Below are 27,999 nucleotides of genomic sequence, written 5' to 3' on the forward strand. Positions count from 1 at the left end.
AACTGTTACTGAAAATCCTTCACAGAAAGACAAAATACATTGAGCAATGTAAAACAATTTCCTTTTATTCACAACTTGATCTTGGCTTTCATTGTACAAATAATCTGCTGTGCAAAATAGTTTATAAAATACTAAAAAAACACTTTTATTGTAAAAAAATAAAGTTTCTAGATATACAGTTACTTTGCACTATCACAAATATTGCCCAGTATTTAACATTTAAATTTAATGTCACAATACTCAGGTCGTGTAAACAGATGACCCTACTGGTAAGAAAGCCACTACTGAAACTCAGGTTCACTAGGGATTGGTTAAGCATTTTCCTCCTGTCATATCTACACCCTCACACAGCTCTGATGACCCATACTTGGAACTGTACCCATATCATGAACTTAGACACTGGCCATCCTTTCCTCCATTATCATGTAAAAAATTCCAAGTTAAATGGTAAATTTAGTTGGCAGCAAATTTTCATAAATCATGGCAATAACACAGGAGCTACACAGTGCAGTCACAGAACAACAAAGGTCCCCAACAGTGCATTTAAACTTTGCTGAGAAGCAGTGTAAGTAAAGGCAGCCTACACGTGGCTCTAGGAATGAGCACTTTGATTCCTGCCAGTGTCCAAGCTACCCAGCTTAAAAACTTCTGTGAGCTCTTTATGCTGCAGCACAATTGCAGCCACGTTAGCATGAAATGCCTCTAAGAAGTTTTGGTACAGTCAGCTGAGCCTCATTGCTCCAACTCGTTTTCGTTTTGCAAGGTCTTCATGGCCAAGCCCCAGAGGGTCATGCTGGAGAAGAAGGGGCCCTCGTTGCTCTTGTAAGCGGCAGAGGAGGCCCGGCTGCCCAGGGCCTCGCCGCTGCAGTGCCCGTCCAGGCCCGCCGCGGAGGAGCGGATCATGGCAACGCCACCCGACTGCAGGGGCTCCTCTGCTGCGGCCACATCGATGTCTGAGTAAGCATAGGGCGGCGGTGGAGCCGGCTGTGCCTGGCCTTTCAGGACTTTAGCGGAATCCACGCTGAGTTTCTCCGCGTTTGCCGAGTCGTGGTGTTGGATCATTGACCGCAGCTTACAGTAAGAATCCGCGGAACTGTCAAATTCAGCCGAGTTTCCAGCTGGATGAAGGGGAAATTTAACAGACACCGGTAACAATGTAACTGACATTTCTGGGCCAAAAGAGTCAGAGCTCTGGGACTTGTCCAGGTCGGGCGTTTCAATCCCTTGAGTAAATTCCTCGAGTGCGTTGGGCCCCTCCTCAGAGGCTCTGCAGTGCATCTTCTTGTGCCGCCGCAGCACGGCCGAGCGAGTGAAGCACTTGTTACACGTCTCACAGGTGTAGGGCTTCTCCCCAGTGTGAGTCCTCACGTGCCTCCGCAGGTCACCAGAGCCTGCAAAACATTTCCCTACAAGGCACAAGTGATAGATTCAGATATTGTTCTCAACACAAGAATAAACATGTTTTAATTACAGAAAAACTATCAAGCGATAAGGTATCATATGTCCCACCATTTATCTAGAACAGGTTCAAACAAGTTCCACCTATTTTTACAATTCCATTAACTTGTTTCTTCTTCTTGATCTGGTTTTCTAACTGGTGTTTCCCAATGAACGGGTTCAGCTTTTGTCTCCAGAGACAGAAATATCCATTAGTACTTGAAAGCTGCGAGCGCTCTCAGTTTGTCTTAATCTTCATGGAGAAAAAAAAAATAAAATTAAACTATCAATTTAATTTGTCTGTCTGGAAAAACAGTATTCTGATAAGCTTCTAAATATATTCTTCCAGTGAGAGCTGCATCATAGAAAGAAAAGGTTTGTTCATTACCTAGGAGCTACTCTCAAACTGCTGACAAAGTTAACTTTTTTGTTAACTTTAGGCTAACATAATGCAGCAGTCCTTTTTTATATTCTAGCCAGAGAATGTGTGAGAACTGTAATTTTTTATTGCTGTAAAGACTAGAATACAGAAAAATATTCAACTGCTTGTCTATCTTCAAAGCTACAAACTCTAATAAGCTCAATCACTATATTGCTAAGAAAAGAGTCTGAGGCTGAACCAAGGCAAACTATACAGGAATAAGCAGAAAAAGAGAGAATTAATTTCCAGAATTGCCACATGAATCTGACACCTCATATTCTTTAAAATAGTAGAAGAAAGCTTGTGATTTTCATCTCATTTATTTTGTGAGGACAGATACCAACTAAAATGAACCATATTAAATGACTGTCCAATAAAACTGCAGTCCCAGTTTTCAGTAGCATTCTGTTTATTTTGCTGCACAGATTTCTCTTCAGTACAGCCATTAAACAGTAATGGTAAGATTAAAAATTACTGGAGTAATACATCTGGATTTTGTGCGTAGTGTGAATGATTTCTTAATGCTTCATCAGATCCTCTTTGTGCAATTTTTGCCTTTTCAGAATAAGATGACTTGGCTAAAATCAAAAGTATTCAAAAGACTACTACAAGACAAAATGAAAACAAGCTGTTTAATGACAGCAGCACAACTGATTGTTTTTACTTTCATATCCTGTGTATCTATTTTCTCATTCTGATGCAAGGCCTCCTGATAATACTGGCTTTTTCTTGTGCCTTAACACAGTGCACATAAAACATACTGCAGTTGGATTTGAACATATGAAGCTACACTCCTCCAAAGCTAATTCCTCAAAACATGAACGAAATTCTGTCAAAATAGCACATAATGGCAAAGAAAAAAATACTGTGCCGGATGCTAAGCAACCTGTGAGATCAGGTTGGACCTGATCAAAAGCCATTTTCAGACCTCCTGTCAGTACAGCGTACCTAACAGATTTTGAAAATGGGTGGTCTGATCAAGTTTTGATTTTATTCCAGAGTCTAAAGCAAACTAATGAAAGGTTGTTATTATCAGACTCTGTAGGTGAATGGAGTTAAAATAAATGCATTTGGTATGCAATTGGGAAAAAAAAGACCTCATCAATAGCCAGGTGATGTGAAACCTAACTTTCCATCAGAAAGGACTATTCTGAAAATAAATCTATTTCTGAAGCAGCTACTATCAGCAGCTCTTTAGCAAATATGTTAGCAACCACATACAATGTTGATTCCTCTGACTTATTTTCTTTAATTTTCAACTGAAATTCTCCTTAAACTTATGAGAAAAATAAAGGAGTTTATTACACAAAATGAAAGACTGTGAAGCATGCAAGCCAGAAAATTTTGTGACTGACTTTCACAACATGGTACTTCAATTTAAAACAGTTTTGATTAATTGTTATTCTGTTGACAGAGGAACTTTAACTCATCATTTGAAAAGCAAAGGCACAACCAAGCAATGCACAGTGAACCTTACCACAAGCTGAACAGCTGTATGGTCTCTCTCCAGTGTGTCTTATCCTGTGCTTTACCAATTTTCGTTGCATATTAAATGACTTCCCACATTCATCACAGGTGAATACTTTATCTGCTGTATGCGTCTTTTTGTGCTCTTTTAAATTACTGAAGTTACTGAAACCTAGAAAAATGTGACAGACTCTGAGATTAAAATGACTCCTCACTTTTCAGTCAAAAAATCCAAGGCAGAAACTTTGGTTCTTACACACCTCTGCCACAGATATCACACAGGTGAGGTTTTTCCCCAGAATGAATAATTATATGACGCTGAACATCACCAGAAGCAGCAAATCTGCAACACAACACAGAAACCAAATTAGTGTCTTTATAAGGCCCTTATTTCCCTAAACTATCATATGGAAATTGGCTTGAATGAATGCCTGATGTTCTGCACAAAGACTAAGACCTAAAACACAGATAAATGGATGCAACTAAGAAAACATTTTTAAACAGGAAAAAACTTCCAAAAAACGTTTTTATCATTAATGTTACTAATTCATTCTGTATTTTATGCTATTCCTGCATTAGTGTATTTTATGTCACCTGTTAGCTAGCAGAATTATTTAATGCTTTGCTTAAATTTGTCAAATTTCCCATACTTCAGGATATCAGGAAATGAAAAAAAAAAAAAAAAAAAATCACCAAGTAATGAAAAAAATGTGAGGGAAGGGTACAAACCTGCATGATTTACTATGACTCACACTGTTCAAAATACACACAACAATATACAACACAATAAATACAACACAACAAAATATACTCAATGCTATTCTTATCTACATACCAATACACAAAAAATTTAGACCACAAGCTCTGGTGACATGATTATCTTACTCACAGCAAGTCAGTTGCAAACATTGATATATTTTAATCCCATCAGCACACATTTAAGCCCAACACCTTCTAAACAAAATTGAGCAGCATGCTGCCTTAGCTCTTGGCCTGTAGTTTATCATGAAGATTAGTAGAAAACATGAACAAATTTTTTCATGTTAACTTTACTAAGATGAACAATTCTCACCTCTTCCCACAGATTTCACAAATGTATGGCTTCTCACCAGAATGTCGTCGTAAATGTGTCTGGAGATTACCTGCCTGAAGGGAGAGCAATTTAGGCATTTAAATTCAGCTTGTCTGTTGTATGCAGATAAAAAAACCAACAAAACAATGATGGGAACTATGAGACTGGCTTTTCTTATTCCTACTTCTAAGGCAGTGAAGACTACAAAGCATGTATGAACTCAACAATTCTTATCTAGTAAAGACAGACTACCATGCACTTCAACATCAAATTGTTTATGTATGGAATTATCCATTGACAAGAAGAGAAATAGGGGAAAAAAATAAAAACAAGAAGCCTGAAATCAAATGCTAAGAGAAAAGAAAGACCTATAATTGAAAGCAGATCCAATTATAAATAAAAATTACACAATCTAGAATGCAAAGAATGTGAAATGAAAATTTACTAACTTACTAGCAATATAGTTCATGTTAGTTTCACTTTCCCTGTCCTACAAATAAAATAGTGTTACACATATGTAACAATACATGTCTGAATTCACCTATCAGGTGGTTAAAAATAAAATAATAGGGTAAATATTTTTCTATCCATAAAATACTCAGATGCTCCTAACCTGAAATTATTTACTCATACCAAAAATAAATCAGAACAGGAAGTACAGAAAATACTTGGTCCTCGTGGATGGCTACTCCACTGAGTCCAGTTCTCAAACAACAAGACACACCCTGTGGAAGAGCTGCAGATGTTCCATACATTGTGCACACTTCCACAGTCAGTTTTTAAAACTTTTTGATTGATAACTGCCTGGTTTTGATTTGGCTAAGGAAACATCAAGTCCTTTACATTGGGAAAGAAAATTTGGGATGCAAAGATTATCATGTCCTCATCAGTCACAGTACGATAACAAAAATAAGACCCAGACAAATTCCTTCTGGCTCATTTAGATAATAAATTACCTGTTATGATCTATCACTGTAATCAGATCTTATCATGTACCAGAACTCAAGTACTGCAGACACACACACACAGAGGACAGCATCGAACGGATCAATGTTTGAACCCTGAAAGAGCTTTCTTCGACCCCTGGAAATTTTTTTCAGACAACAGTGTGACTGAACAACTGTTCTCTGAGGCCAAACTTTCTAATACTGAAATCCACTCAAAGAGAGGCATTAGGTACTTATTTCTGGGGAAGAAGAAGATAAACCATGGAATAATTTTTGCTTTTCAAAGACAAGGGATTTTATGCCACAGTGCGTTTTAGAAAAACATATAAAAAAAAAGACAGAACCTTTACTTCTATCCATGTCACAAACAAACCCTTTCATGGGCATTTGAAAGTTATTCCAGATAAAGACAGAGGATGAATTTGAAGAGCAGCAACTATCTTGAAATAGTTCCCTCAAAGGCATATTAGGTATATATTAATAATATATAGGTATATATATTAATATAGGTATATATCAAGTAAGAATAAAGACATTTTACAGAAAGCTGCAAGTAGATCTGTTTCTTTGTTACAAGCCTATGTCCTTTCCTTCTAATGAGGGCTAAGCTTGTTACTAACCGTGCTAAGACAAAGCCCGGTAAAAACATCATTAGCTTGTATCCTTTCTTAAGCTTTAAAGCCAGCACACAACAATGTGATGCTTGGTTAAAGCATCACATGCCACCCCAATGAAAAAAAACAACTAAGGTGACTTCTGCTCGCATTTCAGTGCAAGGAACAAAAAAAAGCTCAGAAGAATCCTCTAAATGGTTGCATAGACCTCCTCACAAATTTGGAGACCAGAGAGATACAACAGACTTAGTCCTTTTGTAAGTGGCAAGCTTCCAAAGTGAAGAAACTGATGCAGTGAGCCCCTGAAAGAATCTCTGCAGGAGGAGGTAAAACACAATATCCTGGATCACCAGCCAGAGAGGGTTCACATCATAACAAGTTGTGTACAGGCAGTAAGAGAAGATGCAGACTTGGAAGTAATGTTTTCCTCAAACAATTTTATGGCTGTTTATTCCCAACTATGAGTTCCCTTCAACATTTTCCCCTACTTCTTTCATTTTCTGCTCCACATTCCAACACACAGCACATCAGCTACATTCAGCAGGAGCAGACAACCCACCAGGCCCAACAGCTGCACTGTCTCAAAAGTACAGAACATGAAGGCTTAAATAAGAAAAGTGTTTCTATTTCTGTGCTTGCAGACAGAGAAGATAAAGGACAAGATCGGAGATGGTATTTTAAGCAAAAAGTAGATAGTAATTATCCTTGCATCTTACTTTCTGGTGAGTGGAATCTCAGTTATTTGCAGGATTCAAAAGCAAGTACCCCAGCAATATGCAAGACCCCTTTATGGGCAGAGAAAGAAGTGCAGCACAGAGGCTGAAAGCTCTGGCACTATGCTGGATGTGTAGGGATTGCCTGTGAATATGCATCTACCTACACCTCCAGGCAAGTGAGGTAACATGGAGGGAAGGGAAGCTGTTTGGGAGGGTTTCAATAAAAGGCAGAAATTTCCAGTTTTGTCAGGGGTTTTGTTTGTTTCTGTAATTAAAGACAAAGAATATTGCATGAGGGGACAGTCATGCCTGTCATACACTCTGTGTGACACTCTTCCTCCATTGTAGTAGTATAGAATCCAACTTTATTTACCAAAAGTACTACCAATAGAATTTGAAATATCCATGTTTTTCTTTTAGTAACTAGAAGTTCAGACATCAAAATGAATGAAAATGCTCTTCTTTGTCTAAAAAGCATGCCCAGTTTTGCTGAAAATTGCCCAATAAGCATGATGAAACAGTATTCTTCATTGGATGCATTCTTATATTCCTATTTAGCAACAAGGTGGAGGACACAAAGGCATCAGATTCATGGGTCAAACATGGCCCACTGGTGGGCTGTGAAAATGAAGCAAGAGCAGTACAACCAGTGGTGGGTGGGTAGGTTAAAAGCACATAGCTCCAATACTTAAACCAGGACCTATAAGAAATGCCAAAGCTATTTGACAATAATTATGTAATCTTAGTATAAAAATATGCACCTGATTACTGTCTGCTCTACTTACACGTGCACATCTCAATCTCAAAATCAGAAAGTAAATAGACATTTTGGAAATGTGAGACAACTAGGCATGAAATTTGTAGAAATACAAATTAATTGTTGTACCCAGAAGAGGAAGTAAACACTGGAGGGCAAATAAAACAGCTAAAGCTTAGGCCCTGTATGTAAGTAGAGAATTTCACCAGAAGCTTTTTTAAATCATAGTTGAGTATTGTCACTTCAGAGATGTGGTGGTATTCTCACTGAAAGAAACTGAAAGAGCCCAGTTATATGGATACAAATTCTTTTTATCTGACTCAAATCTACTTAATAATTTATGCCATTTAGGAAGATGAAACTGAATTGTGAATACAACATTATATAAAATTTGCACCTCCACTTTTTTCAGACATTGTAAAAATGCTAGTCACAACATACCTCTAAGCATAAAGCAAAAGAACAGTTTGGAGATGAATGTTCTTTGTATTTCAAATATAGCTGTGGCTCTGTACACTAAACACTCATTTGAAGGTAAAGTTCATAACACATCTACTGAAAGCAGACAGAATCAAAGACATGGAATGCATCAAAGAAATCTAAAACATTCAATGTGTTATTTTGAAACAAGGCATTTTAATAATTTATCCCTAAAGTGAATTCTGTCTTTGAACAAAAAATAAAAAAGAAATCTAATCTTAAACACATGATTTTTAGAATCAACACAGATGCATTTCAAGTCAAAGTACCATAATATATAAAATATTCCCACCTGTGAGAAGTGTTTCCCACAAATGTTACATTCAAAAGGTTTCTCACCTAAAAGAAGAAACAGAACATAGAACTTCTAATAGTTGCAGTAGAACAGAAATAAATTGGTACATTTCCTTTTAAAACATGTAAAAGCAAAAAATATCCCCAGAAGGACACTCACCCATGTATTTAAGGGGAAATTCAAGAGGTAAATACAGCTTTTACCACTAAGTTTCTAAAGCAGACTTGTTCAGTATTTATCCTTCAAAACAAGTGGAAGAGTTTTGATATGGACTGGTGCAGGTTTTAATCTTTTGAAAATATTTTTGATTTGAAATGAAAGGAGTATCATATCACCAGGAGGAACAGAATAGATGACAAGGCCCAACAACAACAGTGATGGGAAGGGCACCTGTTTTTTCACTTGCACAGAGACACATTCTTATAAAGGAGGAGGAATGAAGGGAAGCTGATTTGGAAGAATTGTGTTTTCAGATTTTAATGTCTACCATACATCTCTGCTCAGCACATAGCCATTCACTTCCAGAAAATATGTATTTGCCTTCAAATTCTCATCCTATATTGACAAAAGTACCTCAAGATTGCCTAAGCATTTTGCTCCAAAAGTCAGAATTTATACATGTAAAACTGTTATCCTTGAATCTCCAAAAACAGATTGGCAGCTTTAGTAAAAACTGGTGAGCCCACTTTAGCTTTTCAAAGCAACCTGACTCTCAGTCTAGAATGTGACTGTACAACACTTAAATTCTCTTGCTGTTAAGACAAATAAGTTTTTGTAATAATTGTTCTCCTCTACAGTATTTCATAAAGATGTTTTTTAATTCCCCCATCTTAGTTCTTGGTTTCCTACACTGTTGATAAAATTTTATGTGCATCTTTTAGAATTTTGAAAACAAAAATGATGCTCAAATACCATTGATTCAATGACACACACTTATCATCTTCCATGAGTCTAACTGCACATTTAAAGGACATTTATAATCTGTCCCACATGTGCAGGGCAACAAAACTAGTGTAAATCCATGTGATTTTGAAAACAGAATATTTCTAAAGGGAAAAGAGATCTTAAAACATTACACTGTGTTTCATCTTGGTCATGATTAAATAATCTGTCTAAAGATTTTTATTTACTTCTTTAATTTTAATTTTCCTGACTTTACAGAATATCTCTTGGCTTCTCTTCCATTAAGTATTCTCTACATCAATTTTTTCCTCCATCCTTGGAATGTTACAAGCAACATCTACCATATTCAGGTGTGGGAATTTCATTTTCCAAATGAAGTTCTTCCAACATTTTTTAGGACCAAGGACTAAATGCAATTCTCTTTAGATTTTAAAACACAGAGGAAACATACATTGCAACCTTGCAATTTGTCTGACAGCTTGAGGCTTTATCTACTTTGTCTACTTAACAAAGAATGGAAATCTGGTAGTTTTAAAAAAGCTTTCCTTCAATTAAAGAGAAAAATAATGAAACCAGTAAATCAACTATGAAGTCACTCAACTATAAAGAGCACTGAGGCTTGATTTCATTATGGCTTTAAACTTGCAAAACAACAAAAATTCTGATACTGATAACACAAATATAAATGAAACCAACAGGGAGTGAGATCTGTAGCAACTTGAAAGGATTCTGAAAGCCATAAAAGCATCAAGATAATAGGAAATGGAGGACAAAAAACACTAGTAAGCAATTTTTGCAGGAATTACCTATAAAAAAAAAAAAGTTACTGGAGACCTAGAGAATAGTATTTGAACAGGAATCCACTCTGAAATGACTAGAGGGAGAGGTGAGGAATTGGAGGCTCAAATTGCTCCAAACTATTATTGTAGGCTGCATGCAGCCTCATTCTAACTGTACTGATGTAATGAATTGGAGGTTTTCCCCCAAAGATAAAGGTAAAACAAACGGGGTTTTTTTAAAAAAGAAACATCAAATTCCTTTTTGGAGAACAATTTTGCACTTGCATAGAATTCCAAACCAGTGGGCTTATCAAGTAATCTATTGCTCAGAAGCAATTAGCCTCACTACCTGAACTAATAAACTGAAGACTATTCTTCGCCTATCACTGGTGAGACCGTATCTGGAGCCATAAGAAAAGAAGGCAAACAGGAAATCTCATTGCTGCCTAAGGCTTGAGAAGGCAGATGCAAGCAGGTTGTTCCTGGTACACAGTCTTAGGACAAGAGGTCACAGATGCAATTTGATCATGACAAATTCCAATCAGATGCATAAAAATAACCTTTTACCCCATGAGGGTGGTCAGACACTGGGAGTGATTGTCTGGAGAGGTTGTGGAAACTCTGTCTCTGGAGATGTCCAAAATTTTCACTACGCATGGTCACGAGCAAAACAACCCAATCTAATGTGATGTGCCTTGAGCAGGAAACAGGAGCTGATTACCTGAGGAGAACCATGCCAATCTAAATTATTCTATGATTCTACAACTGTCAGTAAATTCCAAACCAAAAACCTCATCTGGGAGTACCAGAATTGTATCCCTCTTGTTCAACACCCTGCAAGAAGATAAAGTACACAATAGCGGCACCCATGGCTGGATCAACAGCAATACAGAAAAACTGGAGAAAAGTAGTAACTGAATACAATTCAGACAGTGTGTAACCCAGGGGACTTCACTTTTGAACCCCTGTGCTGCCTTGTCCTTTCTACATTCTCTTGCATCCTTTCTTGTTCAACATTCTGCAAGAAGAGGTGAAGATAAATCACAGTGATCACAACAGTGATCAAAGCAGTGTCATGTCAGCTCCTGAGGAGAAAGGTATGAAGGTAGAAGTGGTGCTCCTGATGAGATGGCAAAGATGAGGAGCTAAACTCACTAAGGCAAGGAATGCTGGAAGTTGCTCAAGCAAACCTTGGAATGAAAAGGTTGAGGATCAACAGTGTATTACATGGCAGGGCTACTCCCTTCCTGTTGCATTCCATCCTGCCAAGAGTTTTTTCCATTGGTCCGAGTTTGTTTTGGGTTGCTCTTTTGAGATGTTCCCTGAAAATACATAAAATATCCCAACAAAACCACTGGATGTTCCTGCACAAGTGCAGACTTGCTTCATTTTTTTCAGACAAGTCAATATAATAATAAAGAACAAATTACAACATTCAGTCAAAATCATCCTAAGTCAGTGCAGTACGCTCTGTTTAGAGATTCCTTTAAATGTCCACAAGCAATACAACTCAAACAGCCAGACATGCCAGGACAATGGCTGTTGAACAGTTTGGCTGCCTTCATATAGAAAACTCATCAGTGCACCCATGCTAACCTGCAAATTCTTTAGCAGTTCCTAGTGTGTAGGGACAGAGAATTTCACACATGCTTTTTCTTGACAACTGGACCACCTCAGCACTTGTGGTGTAAGAATTGTCATTTTTGGGTTAAAAACAGGTTTGCCAGTGTGACATGTCCATTTCTTCCATCTCTTCAGCAAAGTCATATTGGAAGGGCTTTCGGTGAGCACTGTAATACTTAAATGCCTGCTAACCCTTTTGCTTAGCTCAAGAAAATTAGTGGTTTTTAATAAAATGGATTAGCTAGTAATCTGTTATGCTTTCTGAAGAGGCAGATGAACAGAAATGGCTTTTAGCATACACTTACATTACCTACTACCAGTGTACCTGACAGTAACAACACAGAGGTGCCCTGTACCTTCTGCTACAGCTCTTTCCAGTATCAACATCCTACTCACTATCCACTGCAATTTTCCAAACACTCTTTTTGCACTACCTGGGTATTTAAAAATAAATTAACATTAATAAAAGGGAAATAACAGGGAATAATTCTCAAAAATAACAGGGAAGCAAACAGGCATTTCTACTCATATCCTTGCCTCAGTTTTTCCATCCATTGATGTGCTTATTATTTGTTTAGCTTGGGCTCTTACACTTTTGTCATCCATAGAAGAATGCTAGTGCTTCATTAACTAGCATTCAAATCTGGAGTTTTTGAAAACTACTGGAAGAAGATGGTGTGTGAAAAGTGTCACCCTGAAAACTCAGCTTCTGAGCTTGCTGACATAGTTTTCAAAGACTTTCCCAGGACAGCAACTGTAAACATAGATATGTGTACATTCCTTCTGTTACACGTCTTGTGATGGGCATCTCTCATGGCCAGTGCAGTTGGGAAAGTGTTATCCTGACCATCCAATCCCTGGCTGTGGTCAGAAACCTAAAAATCCTGGGAGGAAAAATAAACTCTTTCTTCCTTTCACCACACCTCGAGCTGTGTCTGTGTGATCTATTCGTATCCAGCAGCAACAAAAAGCATTAGAGAATTCCTGAATCCTGGGGTCTCTCTAGCACAAACTGATGTTACTGCAGTCTCTCATTTAGCTGGAACTTTTCTAGATGCTCTTGTCTTCTATCTGATCATGTATTTTCCTGAAAACCTAGGGTATTAAAATATACCTGATGATACCAGCTCAAATCAGGTAAGATTCAAAAAATACAAGAAAAAAAGAGTCTCTAGGTAAGAGGCATATGCTAGCTACTCTTTCACAGGGGAACAAATTAAAAAAAAAAAAATCAGAAACATGAACATACAGAAGCAGTTATAGCTAACAATTGAAAACTTCAGGAAGTTAATGCAAAATGTTCATATTACCAGATTCTGGGAAGATTTTTCTATGAGTAAAATAGAAAAATAATTTTTTAATTCTAAGGATCAGTTAAAATAAATTAATGTCTGAGTTTCATATTTAGTGTCAAATTACCAATATGTGTCAAATTACCAATACGTGTATGATCATTTCCAAAGTGATGTTTATTTGACAAGATTAAGAGAGATGCATTTGTATATTTAATACAAGGAAAAAGAAAAGCAAAAAATATTCAACAGCTTAACCAGGAATTATATCATCTCAAGGACTTCAAATCAATTTTTTTACCTTGCCTAGACAAGGTAATTCTTAAAATCTCTTCTAAAGAAGCATATCTAATAATGCTGGTTAAATTGAACAGACAAATTAATTAATTTGAAGTTAAACTAGGTCTTGTTTTTCATTACAATAAAAATATACTTAAAAATAAATCTATGTTAGGTTTAAAAATACTACCTGTGAACTTTTAAAACAAATTACATTAATTCAAAATTCTCATTTACTCTGCAGCCTGAAGGAGCCTTATTCTCAAGGTAAAGACAATTAAAGTTGCTTATAAGGCATATTTCTACAGGCTAAAAAAAATGACTTCCAAGCCCCAATCACTTGTATCTTACAATGAATATATGACCAGAGAGAACAGAGGTATTCCAGTACACTTATAGTACCATTTATTCATTTACACCTTTTATTGTCATCTGGCTCAAACATCCAGCCCACCTGACAAACTGACTAGAAATGACTCATTGAAATGCAGGAAAAAAACCAAAATTTTCATTGAAATGTCATTTTCATCGAATTCACACAATTTTCTTTGAAAAAGCACCCAAATCCCCAAATACATAGGAGAAATCTTTTCTACAACTCCCAGCAAAACTCCATATTACAGTTCTTTATTCCTGTATGATTATCCATTAAAAAAACAAAACAAACCACAGCCTTTTGAAAGTAGACCCTTAAACAGCATCTCTGAATGAAGAGACACTGCAAGATATTCTCTGTAATTGAAATATTTGGCCTGCAGACCAAGTAACTGATAACTGTACCTGTATGAGACCTTTTATGTAGCTCCAAATTGCTTGGATGTTTGAAAGCCTTCCCACATAACTCACAAGTATATTGTTTCTGTGACTGAAGAGTCTGTGATTGTCCTTCTTGTTCCAAAGGACCTTGAGATCTTTCCACTTCAACAGTTTGTTCAAAATGCTCTGAATTCACTAAATCTTCAGCTTCTTTTTCATCAGTAACTCTAATGTGTGTCGTGTCTGTGATACTTTCATTTACAGGTTCAACTACTTCTGTCACTCTACTGTCATCTCTTTGGGGCTCAGGCGGCTGCTCTGCAGATTTCTGAGATCTTAGAAAATTTAGCTTTTTGAGGTGTATTGCCTTTTTCAGCCGCATTTGTCTGGTGGGCTGCAGAACTGTGCTCTCTGCATTTTGGTCTGGAGCAGCTTCACTTGCAGACTGAACCAGAAAGTTTGATGGTAAATGATCAGTGGTTTCCAGAATACACTCAGAGTGATTGACAGCGCAAGAATTATTCTCCACTGTGTTTATTTCTGTGGATGTGTTGTAAGAAAAGGATGGTTCTGCTCCTCTCTCGTGATCAGAGCAAGCGTTTTGTTTATAGAACTGTTTGCTGTAAAAGTTGCGTAGTTTATAGTAGTAACTTGGTTGTTTAAATGGAAGCTCTGTGCAGTTGCCATCTAAGGAATCTTGTGGTGGTTTCTGTCCATCACCTGATGGGGTGTGCAGATTAACAGACTGTGATGCATGTGGGTGGTGCTCAGCCAAGACTTTGTTAGTTTGTGTGTCAGCTGAGCACTCAGGCAATAGGTTTGTCCCATAGCTGTCACCGGCACAGCCGGTATCTGAACCCAAAGCATTCTGCAGTGAAAATACACTATTACACGGCATGCTGGCTGCCTGCTCCACAGCTGTGGAAGACTTTAAAAAGGTGTGGCAAATGTTCAGCACATTTTGCACTTGGAGGCACTGTGCAATGTCCAGCATAGCTTGTACATTGTCCTGACTAAGATCCAGGTGGGAGGTGTACATGAAGTCCAGGATCTGGCCTATGCCGCCTACATTTTTAATGTCCAAGTGAAACACATCATTCTTCTGGCCTGAAGAATTCTGGAAAAGGGTCCTGGTAAAATAAGGCAAATATTCAAATATAAACACAAATAATTCCCAAACACTTCAATAAGAAAAACATACATGCATCTCAAATAAGCTGCTTGGTATGAAACAAGTTTGTACTCTAAAGCTTTACCTATATTGCTGTGTTTTTGAAGATGAATTTCTCTAAACTGCTCAATTACTTGTCTTATATATTAGTCCTACACTAGTGCACTTGAAGTATAAATCAAATATCTAACTTATTCTCTATCGAACTTATCTTTTATCTAACTAATTCTGTATTTCTCTATGTTTTCAAATAACATCCTATGCTTGTGGTTCTTATCCACCGTTCTTCACGTATTAGGTGCAGTGGTGTATTCATGGACAATTTGCAGAACTGGTTGACTCAGAATGGTTTTTCTCCTTTCATCGTGGCAAATCAAACAGAACATAAGGAATTTTCTAGCAAAACGGAAAAGATAGACCTCAAAATCATCTAAACTCTTCTCTGGCAACTGAGTTTGTCCATTGAACTCCATCAGTAAGCCTACTGAAGTTCTTAGCATTAGTTTTTTCCACAAATACAACAAGAGGATGGCAATATTAAACAAGAAGATAGCATTATTTTCAATTATTCTCGCATATCAAAAAAAGTACTTTTTTTTTACTGGTTCTGGATAAGAACCAAGTAAAAGAATGAGTACATTTTAAGGTACATAATCCTTAAACAGCAGTGCAACTAATACCCACTGAATTGTCACTGAATCCTTAAACTGAATGAATTCACCGAAGTTCTTACTATTTAATGTGAAGTTAATGCCAGGAGCTTATCTGGCTCTATCACTTCGGCCTGCAACAGGAGTGGGTCACACCCCAGAGCAGAATGACCCGAGGTGTGACTAGAGCACTTGCTCTACGGCTTTTTGGCTGTCAGTCTGCACTCTGAGGAGACAAGGACGAGAGGGAGGTCTTTTGCATGGATAACAGAGGATTTATTGCACTGGGGAATCTTGGGGGCAAAAGACACCAAATGTGAGCGTGCAACAGCTGAAATAGGGAGGTGGTTCAAAGGGAGGGTACAAAACATCAGCTAGTCAGAGATATCCTGGGGAGGGTAAAAGGCAGGGTTCACAAAATCATCATCCAATGAGGAGGTAGGGGGGAGAAATTGGGTCACATGGACTAATCAAACGTCAAAATTTAGGGGATTTCCAAAGTGGAATTCCAAGAGTGTGGTGGGCCTAAGTTAGGATTGACAGCAGACTCAGGGTAGATTGACAACATGGGGTGGGAGGGTCTGGGCAGGGTGATAATTTGGACCAAACCTTCAACTTGGGCAATAACAGAACATACCATTAACAAGAAACACACTGCAACATAAAGTATTCTCAGCATCAGATATGCAGCTCTTCACATGCACAAGCAGTCCTAGATTAGGTGGGTTCATACTCCCTCTCAGCCAAGAACTTTATACCTGCCCATTAAAATCCTGATACTCCCACAGTAAATAGTGACATATAAACGGGATCAGGTCACTCTTATGTAGCTACCTTCCTACACTAAAAAATGTCCCAAACTTGATGGTTCCTCTTTGTGGGCTAAACCTCAAATTTGGTTTTGTTTAAAGGTGGGCATATCAACAACCTCTAAATCTTAAGAAAATGTGAGTCTATGCTGAAACTTTAGAAATGCAGGGGATACTCTGAAGCCAGTGCTCACATCCAATTTCTTTCATAAATCTAGACCATCCTATCTAAGTTAAAACCAAAACTATAATGAATAGATCTGGGTTGAGAGCCTAAATTAATTAGCTACTTATATCCTGTTGAATTTTAAGAGGAGTTGAGTTCTTAGCTCCTTTTAACTACTTAAAAAATTTGGTCTTTGAGCATAATTGCACTTCATCAGCAGTACACCACTAGAGCAGAAAAAGGAACCTCTTACCTTTTTTTCCTGGTCATAACATAAAAATAGGTTTCTTACAAATGAATTAGAAGTCAAGCTTTAGAAATGTTTCAAAAAACAAGGTTTAAAACCTGCCCAATCTAACAGCTTACTCATAACTAATATAAAACACTAAGTTGGGAGATCCAGCACCCTCCAAAATTCATGGGCACAATAGAGGGCAGCACAGAAGGGGAAGAATGCAGTGATATGGTGTAATGGTGTAACTTGTATACTTTAAAACACAGCTGTTGTCTCTGAGAATCTGAATTAGCAGAGATTTACTAATAACCTAAAAAGTCACATTTTATTTAGAATATAATTGATGAAACAAGTCTCATTATTTGGAAATGGATAATGTTTTATCAATTATATCCCTTATTTGGCTCTGTTCATATACTCTGCTCTGTTCCTTGTAAGCAGTTATATTTTTCTGGTGAAATAGTGAATGCAGGTACATGTTTCATTATATGAAGCACGATAAGCAAGTAAATAAAAAGTCAAAAGAGCATACTATGAATACTTGACACAGCTTTATCTCTGCACAATTTCCCTTTTCTCCTTATACTCCCAAGAGTTACTCAGTCTGTGACCAACAGAAAAAAATACCCTTCTCAGAGAAAACCTCAGCCAACAGCATTTAGTTAACATTTTAAAGAAAAGAATTTTCTATCACATACCTGAAATATTGACTGAAAGCAGCTAATACATTTTTGTGTGCTTTGAAGCAGACACCCTTCACCACCAGCATGCAGTCACAGAGAAGCCCCTGAATGCGCTGTTCATGTAGCTGCTGGAGAAGATGACAGCTATGGCTAGCAACAGTGTCCATGCTAGAAATTCACTTAAATTACCTGCAATGAAATAAAATGCTAAGGTGAATACTGAATTGCAAAATTGATTTAAAATATTAAGAACATTTCTGCCATTTATTTTAGCTTTCAAATGAAACAGACTTCAGTTTACACCTGCAATTTGATTGCTAATGACATTTTTCTGGTTGAAGATGAGTCACAGTATCACTCACCAACAGATACACAGCAGTACAGATATGAAATACTGATTTTAACAGAGCCTTGCTTACAAAAAAGAGCATCCACAGAAATCCAACAGTGCTGCCAATAAACTGAGCTCCATAACCACAAAAAAAAATGCACCCCAATTTAAACAACTTCCACAATAATTAGATTCTAATGCAAAAAACATGTTGCATGTACAAAATCAGTAGCATTTATAGAGGAAAACCTCAGATTCTTCATCCTCTAACTCAAAAGGGAGAACATAGTACTAGTATTATTTGATATATTTGTTGCTGTTCTAGCTACATACATTTCCACTGTGGATCTGATTAATTAGACACATTAGCATGATATTGTTTTTAATACAATGTAATATCTAAATGAAAAAATCCCCTCTAAACAGGTTGAAAAGAAAATTCACATCTGAACATAACACATTTACATTGAATTCCATACTTCCTTTTTTTTGTTTTTTGTTTTTTGTAACAAGGATATAATGCTCTGCTGTGCACTTGTAAACACGACAACTTCTGCTATTAGGATAAACAGAATTTCTATTCTTCTAACTAGGAATGAAGGAAGAAAACCTTCCTATTCTAAGGAATGAAGTAGGAAAACACCTTCTGTTAAGCATAACCAGATAGTGGTAGTCCCATTCTCAAATCTCATGAACGATAAGGGTTCCGCATTTTAATTTATCCTGTTTAACTCTGTGATTCCCTGCCTTCTGCTGTATTACATGGAAGGGCTATTATATTGTGCTTTTTCTCTATTAATGCTTATCATGTTTTGACCAGGCTTTAAAATAAAGCACATCAATTTGCTTTCTCTGTGTGCATCTCCCACCACGGCATCCTGCAATTACTTTGACAGTGAACTGTCTCTCATCCATCAGGAGCGTGTCTCCTCACGGGCCGGTGGGCACGGGGGGGCCGCTCCCGAGCAGGGGGAACCCCTCCGCCACAGCCGCTATTTATTGCTAAGTTCCCCTCAGCCTCGCCCGGCTGGAGCTGGGCTCGACGTGCCGCAGGAGAAGGGGACAGAGGGAGGATCTGCCTCGCTGGGGCCGGCTCTGCCCGGGGACAGGGCGAGCGAGCGGCCGGTGCCGGGGAACACGGCCCCACAGCCCCGGGCGGGGGAACGCGGCGCGGCCTGGCACGGGCGGGACAGCGGCCGAAGGGCAAGAGCCGGCCCTGCCCAGCCCAGCGCTTACCGGCTCCGGCCACCTCCCAGCTCCATCCCCGCCAGCGGCCGCTTCCGCCGCCACTCCCTCCCCTTCCCCTTCCCCTTCCCCTTCCTTCCCTTCCCCTTCCTTCCCTTCCCCTTCCCCTTCCGCTGCGCGGGGCGGTGGCAGCGCAGGCGCGGAGCGGCGAGGCCGGACGGGACGGGCGGCACGTGCCGCGCGGGGCGGCTGCGGGAGGCGGCGGCGGCCGCTGAGGTGCGGGGGAGCGGGAGCGGGCCTGGGGCGGCAGGGCAGGGCAAGAACCAGGGCAGGGCACGGCACGGCAGCAGCCGGCTACCGTCCAGGTAGCGGGTGGTGGCCACGGCGGACTTCCCACGCCGTGTGGCCCGGCCACCCCCCAGCGTTGCCGCTCGGCGGGGCCCGGCCGAGATGGGTGTGCAGCTGCGGGGAGCGGGACGGAGTGGCGGGGTCCCGCAGGGGAAAGGAGGGGGACGGCGAAGGCCGCCGGCGCGGGGTATCGGCGTGGGGCGGTACGGGGGTCACCGGTTCCGGGGCTGGGTGGAGGTACAGGGGTTACCCGTCTCTCCGGTATGGGGGACACCGGCTCTGGGGCTGGGGTGGCGGGTGCGGGGGTTACCGGTTCCCCAGCTGGGGTGGCAGGTACGGGGGTTACCGGTTCTCCGGTTTGGGTGGGTACGGGGGTTACTGGTTCCCAGCTGGGGTGGCGGATACAGGGGTTGCTGGTTCCCGGGACACCGATCTCTCCTGTGCTCAGGGAAGGCGTCAGGTGAAACGAGCTCTTTCTTGCACGTGCAGCACCGAGCTGCTCACCCTGTCTGTCGGTGGTTGCACCGGTGAGTTTCACTTCGGCCCTTCAAGTGTTTCTTTCAAGCTGTGAATTAAGATGTTCTTCTTGTATTCCTAGAGTTGCACTTCTGTGGGAAGGAAGAGGCTCGCCAACATGGTGGTTTTCACATGCAATGCCTGTGGAGAAGCTGTGAAGAAAGCACAGGTTGAAAAGCATGTGAACATCTGCAGAAACTGTCAGTGCCTGTCTTGCATGGATTGTGGCAAGGATTTCTGGTATGTTAAGGATGGGAAATAGCCTTGCTCACTCTTGTCACAAATACAAGAGATGCAAATCAGAAATTTTCACTGAAAGCTGTAGCATGACAGAGCTGTCTGTGGTCTTAAAAGCATGTACTTTAAGCATATCACATTTTCATAATTTAAGCATTGAGAGTAACAAGGTTTAAATGATCCGTTCACTTTAACCATCTGTTACTTCAGATTACTGGTTAGCAAAGTGTTGTATAGTTTGAAGACTGAAGCATTTAAGTGACCTGAGGTTAAAAATCTCTTTATATTCAGGGGTGATGACTATAAGGAACACGTGAAATGTGTAAGTGAAGACCAGAAATATGGTGGGAAAGGCTTTGAAGCCAAAACTAACAAAGGAGATGCTAAACAGCAGGAGTGGATTCAGGTACGGTTTGTACAGTAACTATTGTCTCTAACTATCAAAGACAGAAAAGAGCCTATAATGACTCAAGACAGAGATCTATTTTTACCAATATCCCCAGCTGTCTTCTGGCATTTCCTTGTAGGTTTGTGTTTATCCTGGTAAGAAATATGTTTTTTGTTTTGAATCTTTTACTGGTTAGATTTACTGTAATGTTCCCAGCTGCATACGAAGAGACGTTGGAAGTTGGCCATCCTTTTCATGCCATTTATGCTTTTGTAGACCTCTGTCAGGCATCCCTCCCCATCTAATATTCTTTGTTCAAGGCTCAAAAATCCTACCCTGCTCAGTTGTTCTTTGTATATACGTCTTCTAAAATCTTCCTACTCCACTGTATTCATGTGAATGCTGTTCAAGATATGAATGAAGCATAGATTTACCACATGTCATCATTCTGTTTTCTGTGTCCTTTATTCCTCTCTGTTTTTTGTCAGTTAATCTACTTTTGCATGGTTTTTTGTTTGTGTTTTTTCACTGCTGCTGATCATTGTGTTGGCGTTTTCATGGAATTGGCTATCTTAACCCTGAGATCTTTTATCTAAGTTCCAATGGTCAACTAAAGCCTGCCTTTTTAGATGTGAAATTAGGGTTGCTTTTCCTTTTCTTCTTGCTTTATGTGAATTTGTGTTGAATGGATTCCACCATTTTTATTACCTAGTCACTCATTTTCTTAAGATCTTTCTGGAATCCTCATAGTCCTCATCCTGAGTAGCTTCATATCATTGGAAAAAATTTCTGTCCACTTGTCAGATATTTTGTAAGTATGTTGAACAAGAGAAGCTCCAGCATGGATAGAAATATCTCCTACCCTTTCTGTCTTACACAAGAACCTACCCTCTTATGGCTGTCCTTCACAGGTTTTTGGGGCGACCTCAAACACATCTTTAAAACCCCATTAGGTCACATTTATGCACGGAATTGTTGATTTCTATCATGTAGCACACATCCTAACAAGATGCTAAGCTACATGCATACTTGAAGCCTATGATGAATACCATTAAAGTCAGAGATTAGTGCTCTTGTTGAGATTGAACATTGTTTGAGGACATTTGTAAAGGCAGCATAGTGTGAGTGCTGTTGCTTATGAACATTGGTAGCCTGCCTCAGTAGTAAGTAATAACTATGTAGAAGGATGAGGGATTATTACCAGACACCTTTTTCTGATAGTCTTAACATATTCACAAAACCTTTCAGTCATCAGATTTTCGGAAGTAGAGGAAGGCTCTACAGTGGCCAGTGGCTGCACTCTCTAAATACTGGGAAGCCCCAGAGCCTTTTTCCCCCACGAGCAGCAGTGCAGTTCCAGGGACTGCCATGAAGCCCCGGTCTAATGTCTTCTCTTCAGCTGACACCCACAGCAGAGGAATATCCAGAGCTGTCATATAGGGATAAATGCTTGTTGAAGCTGGCACTGCTGCCAGAAGAAATGTCTGTCAGCTATGGCATGAAAAGTAAGCCTGATTTTTCATAATTAACTCCAAAACCAAAAAGTTGTCTTTCTTAATGCAGGCCTTTTTCATGCTGCAAGAATGAAACTGCATACAGTTGAATGAATACATGAAACTGTGATACAGTTACTTTAGTTTGAAATGTTTATCACAGTTTGTAATTTATTCCCCAGAAAGCACTAGTGAGCAGTGCTGCTTGCCTCTGCTTACTACATAGGTATAAATGTTTCTATAGATAACTTTGACACATCTAACTATGATGGAACCAAAGGTCAGTGTTTTTTTTATGTTTTTTGAATACTTCTTATGAGCAGACTATGCCAGCTGCAGGTGCTGGGTGATTTCTACCCAGTGTATTTCAGACTTGCCCACCTGACACGTACCATTTGATCCTTTTGCTGCTTTGCTGATTTAATTCTGTTTTTCTTCATTCAGAAAATTCATGAAGTAATGAAGAAGCCAAACATAAGCCCTAAAGTACGGAACATCCTGGAGCAAATGCGTGTCTTTAATAACATTCCAAGAAAAAAAGTAAAGTTTCAGGTATGTTTTAATAGAGACTTGCAGTAATCCATGCAGTGAGCGTAAAAATAGACTTTTATCGGGAGTGCCACTCTCTTTTAACAAAGGTAGGACAAATTGCTTATTTGGGCATTCATGTAGATTGTGTAGTAACTGAATTTCAAATAGTCAGTGGTTGTAAAATACATTTATTTGCTTAAAAGGACTCTTGGTTGAATTAGGTATGAAGCCAGAGACTTACCTTTTAAGCTTTATCTCCATATGTAGGTTTGTTCTGTTTTCAGTACCTTTCCTTTTTGACTGTTGCTATTTCTATTGAATGTCCAGATTCTTAGACATACTTTTAAAGGTTTCTTATTTCTTTGGCTTGGTTTTTTCCTGAAGGCAAGATCCTGTTTTGAGTTTTCCTGTTACTCAGTATTCTGACAGAATCTTCTGCTCTACATGCTTCACTAAAGTAAATTATAGATGTGGAGATTTGCTGTGTATAAAGAATTTCATTTAAAGTAAATATTTACTAACAAACAGGCCTTTTTACCCCCCTCTTTGTTCTGTGCCTCGGACTGTGAGGCTGAGAGAAGATCAGGCTTGCTCCCAAAACACTCAAACAGAACTTAGTAGAGCTGTGGTGAAATTGCTGCTAGCAAGCTGAAGAATAGAATATTTCCCTACAGAACTAATGTTCTGAGCAGGAAAAATGTTATTTTCCAGAAGTCTCTCTTTTTGATAAGGTACCTTGTGGTGGAAGATCAAAAATTTTTGCAGTTAAGTGTTTCAGTTTACTAATGCACCTTTCCTGGGGTTTTCATTACAATACAAAAATCCTTACATTACATTTAACATTACATTCCACATTTCTAAAAGTTGATCTCTTGCAGATAGTGTGAACAGCATAATTTACTGCTATATTTTCATTTTCACCAGGAACACTTGCAGCAACCCAAACAACTTTCAAATGTTTGTAGTGATATATTACTTAAATTATACTCTTTTGTAATAAACTAAGGTATCCATTTAGGATATGTCAAATAAATAAGATTAGATCATTAGTGTTTTAAGTCATGGGAACAATCAGAAGATTTGGTAGGACCTTAACATAGCCATTTGTATCAAAATCTTTTGGATATATTTACCACTTGGGGATAGCTGTTGGTGAAGCAATTGAGATATATGGTGTAGCCTCCTAACAGTACCTAGACATTATGTGAAACAATTTAGCAAAGAGGCTTGAGAGATTGACAGGAGTAACCTCTAAGCAGATCTTTGTTAAAAGCAGTGGTTAGATTCTTAAAAATAAAAAAAAAATAACCAATTAGATGGTAATGAAGAAAGAAAATCAGTGCATGTTTTCAGTTATTGCTGTTTTTTCTATGCACAGAATTGGATCAAGAACAGTTTGAGAATTAATGACAGCAATTTGCAAGATCAGGTGTGGGATGTTTTCTCAGAAGCAACCGGAAACGTAAGTTTAACTGGAGGTACATTATAGAATGGGAATGCACTTCAGAATGTTTGAAGGAAAACCTTCCAGATGCTGTTTGTAGGTGTTAGTGGAAACATTGTCTCACTTACTTCCAATAGATTGTTATGATGTAACATTTCTTGACTAAATTGTTTATTTGTGGAACACAAAACTGTTGCTGAAGTAGTTGTTCATACTGCATAGGTTGTGACTGGAAACTTGGACATGCTGACACCATTGTGCCATGATAATCAGAAGGCTGATTTATGGCACAAGTACATAAAAAAATGAAAAAGTACTGCCTTTGTCTTTGTTCCAATCTTTTAGCACACACTAAGATGGAAAAAGGCATCTTTCAGAGTTTCTTGGTCTCAAATAACAAGCACATGGTTTACCTATTTCATTAGTGGGGACAGAGATCCTCCAGTCTGTGGCACAAGTTCCTCCCTTCTTTGTTCAAATTGTGGACTCACTCTGACCTTTTGTCAGTGCCTAATTCTTTGGTATTTCGTTCCTAGCTTAGCATGTTTTGTTAGGGTGTTGTTTTGTTTGTTTGCATCTATTGCTGCTACTCGAAAGCTGTTGGAGAAGTTCTTGTTTCTCAGTTGATGTGAAGATGCTCTCCCCGCTTTCCCCCACATTCTTTTGAGTGTAGGCATAGCTTTGGCATTGATCCCCTGTTGATACTTTGTGTTTCTGATTTGATGATTCCAGTTAAGTTTATTTGCAGTTTTCCTGAGGAATCCAAACATAAGAGCCAGGAAAGAAAGAAGCACGTTTACTAGAGGATAGGAACATAACATAAACTGTGGACACAAAAGTACACTGTTTAGCTGGAGCATTAATACTGAGTTGATACAACTTCACTAAAGTCATAAGCAGTTCTCCCTTGACTTTAAGTAATTTCTAAAAAAGTCTTAAATCTGAAAACCTTTTATTTAAACAATTTAAACAATTACACTGTCCACAGAGCATAGCATTAAAGTAAAATACATGACATAACATTTCAATTCATCTTTAAGAATTCTGAAAAAGATCTTAAGATGTGATTTGTGATACATACCTTGAAGTGTATATACTCAATGGAAATTCTTAAGTAGAATTCAAATTTAATTAAAATAACTCTTTGTAAAAACATGATGGTGTTAAATTGCTTGTATAAAGATGTATTCTTTTTCTAAATAGCTACACTAACATTTCAGTAATTCTATTCCACTTGTAATTATTAAAATTAAAACTTAAATTGAACACTAAATATTTTATTAATATATTAATTATTCTACAATAAAATAATTATGAGCCCAGGAACGTTAAAAGAAAACCAAATATGTTGAGAAAAGTACAATTAAAGCAACGAGGAGTGCCTTTCTTAGCATCATGCCATAACGGTTTGTTGACCAAGCCAGGGAAGTGGATGGCAAAAGAGATTGCTATTCAAGGGCTGTGTATTTGAGAATAAGTTCTGCATTATGCTGTAATGTGCTTTACTTTTGCTTGTGTAAATTAAAGAGTTGTCACTTCCTTAATTGCATTTAGCAAATAATTTAAAACACAGTAGCCACTTACTTCAACTAGAAATTTACATATATGGCAAGATAACGTTTCTTCTGTGGTGTTTATTAGCATTTAGTCTTTTAAGTTAAAAGAATCAGGTACATTATTTCACTAGTGCTGCTTCTCAGGTAAGTGGTGACATCACATGTGAGCAATTTAATTGATTTCAGGATGTTAGTGTTCTGAACAGTTACCAGTGGTCTAGTAGAGGAACGTTGCAATGTCAAAACCCCCATGTAAAAACTAATAATCTTTCTTTCAACAAAAGATTTCAAATGAAAAAGAACAAGACAAACCACAACAGAAGGAAGAGCAAGAGTCTGCAGAAACTGGGGAAAATACAAAAGCAGAAGAAAATAGAATTACAGAGGCAAAAACTGAGAGAAAAAAGAGTAAGAGAGAACGAAAAGAAGAGAGACAAAAGAACAAAAAGAAGGAGAAAAAAGATCTAAAATTAGAAAACCAGGCAGAAGTAAAAAAGAGTAAAAAGTCGAAAAAAGGAAAAGAGAGTGTGGAGGATGAATTTGAAATAAATGGAAATGGCAATCACAGTGAAACAGAAGAGGAAACAAATGTAAAGAAACGCAAACATAAACATGTAGAAGGTATCCATCATACAACTTATATTCTCATTTGTTTTGAAGATGCTTTTTCTTAATTCCAAAGCTCAATAAACTACCTAAGTAGAATTTAAAAGTAGTGCATTAGATATACAAATTAGATTATTTTTAACAATGATTGCACTTTTCTTTTATAAAATTGGAACCACTTTGCAAATATAAACTCATATTACAAGAACAAAAACTTAAGTCATGTCAGAACTTCTAGTTTTAAATCTTTCTCCTGTATGTCTATCCAATTCCATCTCTAGAGGAACCTCATACCAAAACAAAGAGAATGAAAACTGAAAGCATTTCAGAAGACATGGAAACAGAAAACATCAATGACAATGAAGAAGATGTGGGAACAGATAAAGGTACTCTTGAAGGAACGATTTAGATTGTTACAAAAGTACTCTGCACAAGACCTAATGCATGATACAAATACAGCTTCTGTAGGAAGCCATGAAATAAATTGTGCCTCAGTATATATAAATGCGTGTATGTTCAGTATACACATCTGTTCCAGAGTAGCCTGTGCTACTCTTAACACCTGATAATTCATTACTTCTCGAATTTGTTGTTTGTATTGTGCTGGCAGCCATTGGCTATGCTTGGTTCCAGTGAACACTGGTTTCACCACAGTGGATCTCTTCCCTGCTGCCCTGCACTTAGGCAACACAACAAAAAGGGTAACAACTCTTAGACCTCTTGGTATCTCTCATATCCTCATTTTTGCTCAGTGAATCATAAATTTGACATCAGATACGTTGAACCTTAGTTTATGCTTAGATAAACCTACTTCTGCCTATCGCCTGACACACTCTTTGTTTGAACATACAGATAATTCATTTGAAAACCACCAATTAATGACCTCTGAAGGTGGTATGGTCAAATTTGACTGCCTGTGCTTTAAGTGTGAAGAGGCAGAATCTTAACTATTCCTGTGTTATTTAAGAGCTTCTACTTAATAGCTGAGGTGCAGAAGTTAAGTAAAAATAATTCTGACCCCTGTTGTTCAAGTGCTGTGTTGATTCTTTGTCTCTATTCCATTACATATTCAGGAACAGCTAATGACTTTATGCTTAAGACACCCTCCTACTGTAGGGTCAGTAAATTAACAACTGTTGTAGCAAACTGATTCCAAAATTAGGAGATTGATGGCTGGTTATTAGTAGAGAAGAAGACCCAGAATACCTACTTTTATTAACCATGTTGTACACCTGATTATTTTCTAGGCAAATTCAACTGGAAGGGAACCATCAAAGCAGTTCTGAAACAGGCTCCAGACAATGAAATTTCAATTAAAAAACTAAGAAAAAAGGTACTGTGCAACATGGTTTTTTTTAAAATCGCCTTTGGTCTTGTGAATTTATTTGTGTAATGCTGAAACTCAGAAAATTCTGGCTTGCATGAACAAAGTTCAACGTTTTAAATGGAATATAAATTAACAGAATGTCAGTTGAAGGACAGGTTCTTTATTCTTTATTGCTTACTAAATTACACAAGAAATTCACTGCTAGTTCTGCAAAGGAATAATAGCACAATAGCTTTCATGCCACTTTTAATGCAGTAATGTAAATGTATTATTGCTTACAATGGAATAATCTTAAAGTACTAAAATCCATTTCTCTTGTCTTTGTGCAGGTGATAGCTCAATATTATGCAGTAGCTGGTGAACAGCACAAAACAGAAGAGGAGATCCTAGTCATATTCAATAAGAAAGTGAAAAACAATCCCAAATTTAGAGTTTTAAAGGAGAAAGTTAAACTTGTGAAATAAACAGTTTGCCTACTTTTCATA

The 27,999-nt window shown here is 38.3% G+C and overlaps 2 protein-coding genes across 11 annotated transcripts; one reads left to right on the forward strand and one right to left on the reverse strand.

The window, feature by feature from the left end:
* Nucleotides 1-39: 39 nt before the first annotated feature.
* ZBTB49 (zinc finger and BTB domain containing 49) lies at nucleotides 40-19,771 on the reverse strand. 6 transcript variants are annotated; one of them, XM_086891673.1, is made up of 9 exons: nucleotides 19,667-19,753; nucleotides 17,568-17,741; nucleotides 13,863-14,968; nucleotides 11,868-11,945; nucleotides 8,204-8,250; nucleotides 4,398-4,471; nucleotides 3,586-3,668; nucleotides 3,336-3,497; nucleotides 40-1,406 (listed from the first exon to the last, which is right to left on the reverse strand). In XM_086891673.1, the coding sequence occupies exons 2-9, from the start codon at nucleotides 17,717-17,719 to the stop codon at nucleotides 733-735; spliced, it is 2,376 nt and encodes a 791-aa protein (XP_086747799.1). In that variant the 5' UTR covers nucleotides 17,720-17,741; nucleotides 19,667-19,753; the 3' UTR covers nucleotides 40-732. The 6 variants fall into 6 exon arrangements, with proteins under 6 accessions (XP_086747799.1, XP_086747800.1, XP_023781270.2 ...); XM_086891674.1 differs by lacking the exon at nucleotides 19,667-19,753 and adding an exon at nucleotides 18,772-19,254; XM_023925502.2 differs by lacking the exon at nucleotides 11,868-11,945 and having other exon boundaries at nucleotides 19,667-19,771.
* LYAR (Ly1 antibody reactive) lies at nucleotides 19,259-27,997 on the forward strand. 5 transcript variants are annotated; one of them, XM_086891677.1, is made up of 9 exons: nucleotides 19,259-19,344; nucleotides 20,015-20,172; nucleotides 20,461-20,575; nucleotides 22,495-22,602; nucleotides 23,960-24,043; nucleotides 25,866-26,202; nucleotides 26,469-26,573; nucleotides 27,435-27,520; nucleotides 27,844-27,997. In XM_086891677.1, exons 2-9 carry the CDS (start codon nucleotides 20,051-20,053, stop codon nucleotides 27,976-27,978), a joined length of 1,092 nt encoding a protein of 363 aa, XP_086747803.1. In that variant the 5' UTR covers nucleotides 19,259-19,344; nucleotides 20,015-20,050; the 3' UTR covers nucleotides 27,979-27,997. The 5 variants fall into 5 exon arrangements, with proteins under 5 accessions (XP_086747803.1, XP_086747805.1, XP_023781272.1 ...); XM_086891679.1 differs by lacking the exon at nucleotides 19,259-19,344 and adding an exon at nucleotides 19,357-19,433; XM_023925504.2 differs by lacking the exon at nucleotides 19,259-19,344 and adding an exon at nucleotides 19,749-19,943.
* The last annotated feature ends 2 nt before the right edge of the window (nucleotides 27,998-27,999 follow it).

This window comes from Cyanistes caeruleus, chromosome 5 (genome assembly GCF_971803275.1).
Source record: "Cyanistes caeruleus chromosome 5, bCyaCae1.hap1.1, whole genome shotgun sequence".
NCBI classification, from domain to species: Eukaryota; Metazoa; Chordata; class Aves; order Passeriformes; family Paridae; genus Cyanistes; species Cyanistes caeruleus.

Bases quoted from the DNA above. Each gene is read 5' to 3' on its own strand.
- ZBTB49 (XM_086891673.1), bottom strand. From the start codon at position 17,719: ATGGACACTGTTGCTAGCCATAGCTGTCATCTTCTCCAGCAGCTACAT. The intron at 3,669-4,397 runs GTGAGAATTGTT...GTTGTGTTGCAG, and splicing joins TGTGAAATCTGTGGGAAGAG to ATTTGCTGCTTCTGGTGATG. The intron at 3,498-3,585 runs GTGTGTAAGAAC...ACATTTTTCTAG, and splicing joins GTGTGATATCTGTGGCAGAG to GTTTCAGTAACTTCAGTAAT.
- LYAR (XM_086891677.1), top strand. From the start codon at position 20,051: ATGGTGGTTTTCACATGCAATGCCTGTGGAGAAGCTGTGAAGAAAGCA. The intron at 20,576-22,494 runs GTACGGTTTGTA...TTCTTCATTCAG, and splicing joins AACAGCAGGAGTGGATTCAG to AAAATTCATGAAGTAATGAA. The intron at 26,574-27,434 runs GTACTCTTGAAG...ATTATTTTCTAG, and splicing joins AGATGTGGGAACAGATAAAG to GCAAATTCAACTGGAAGGGA.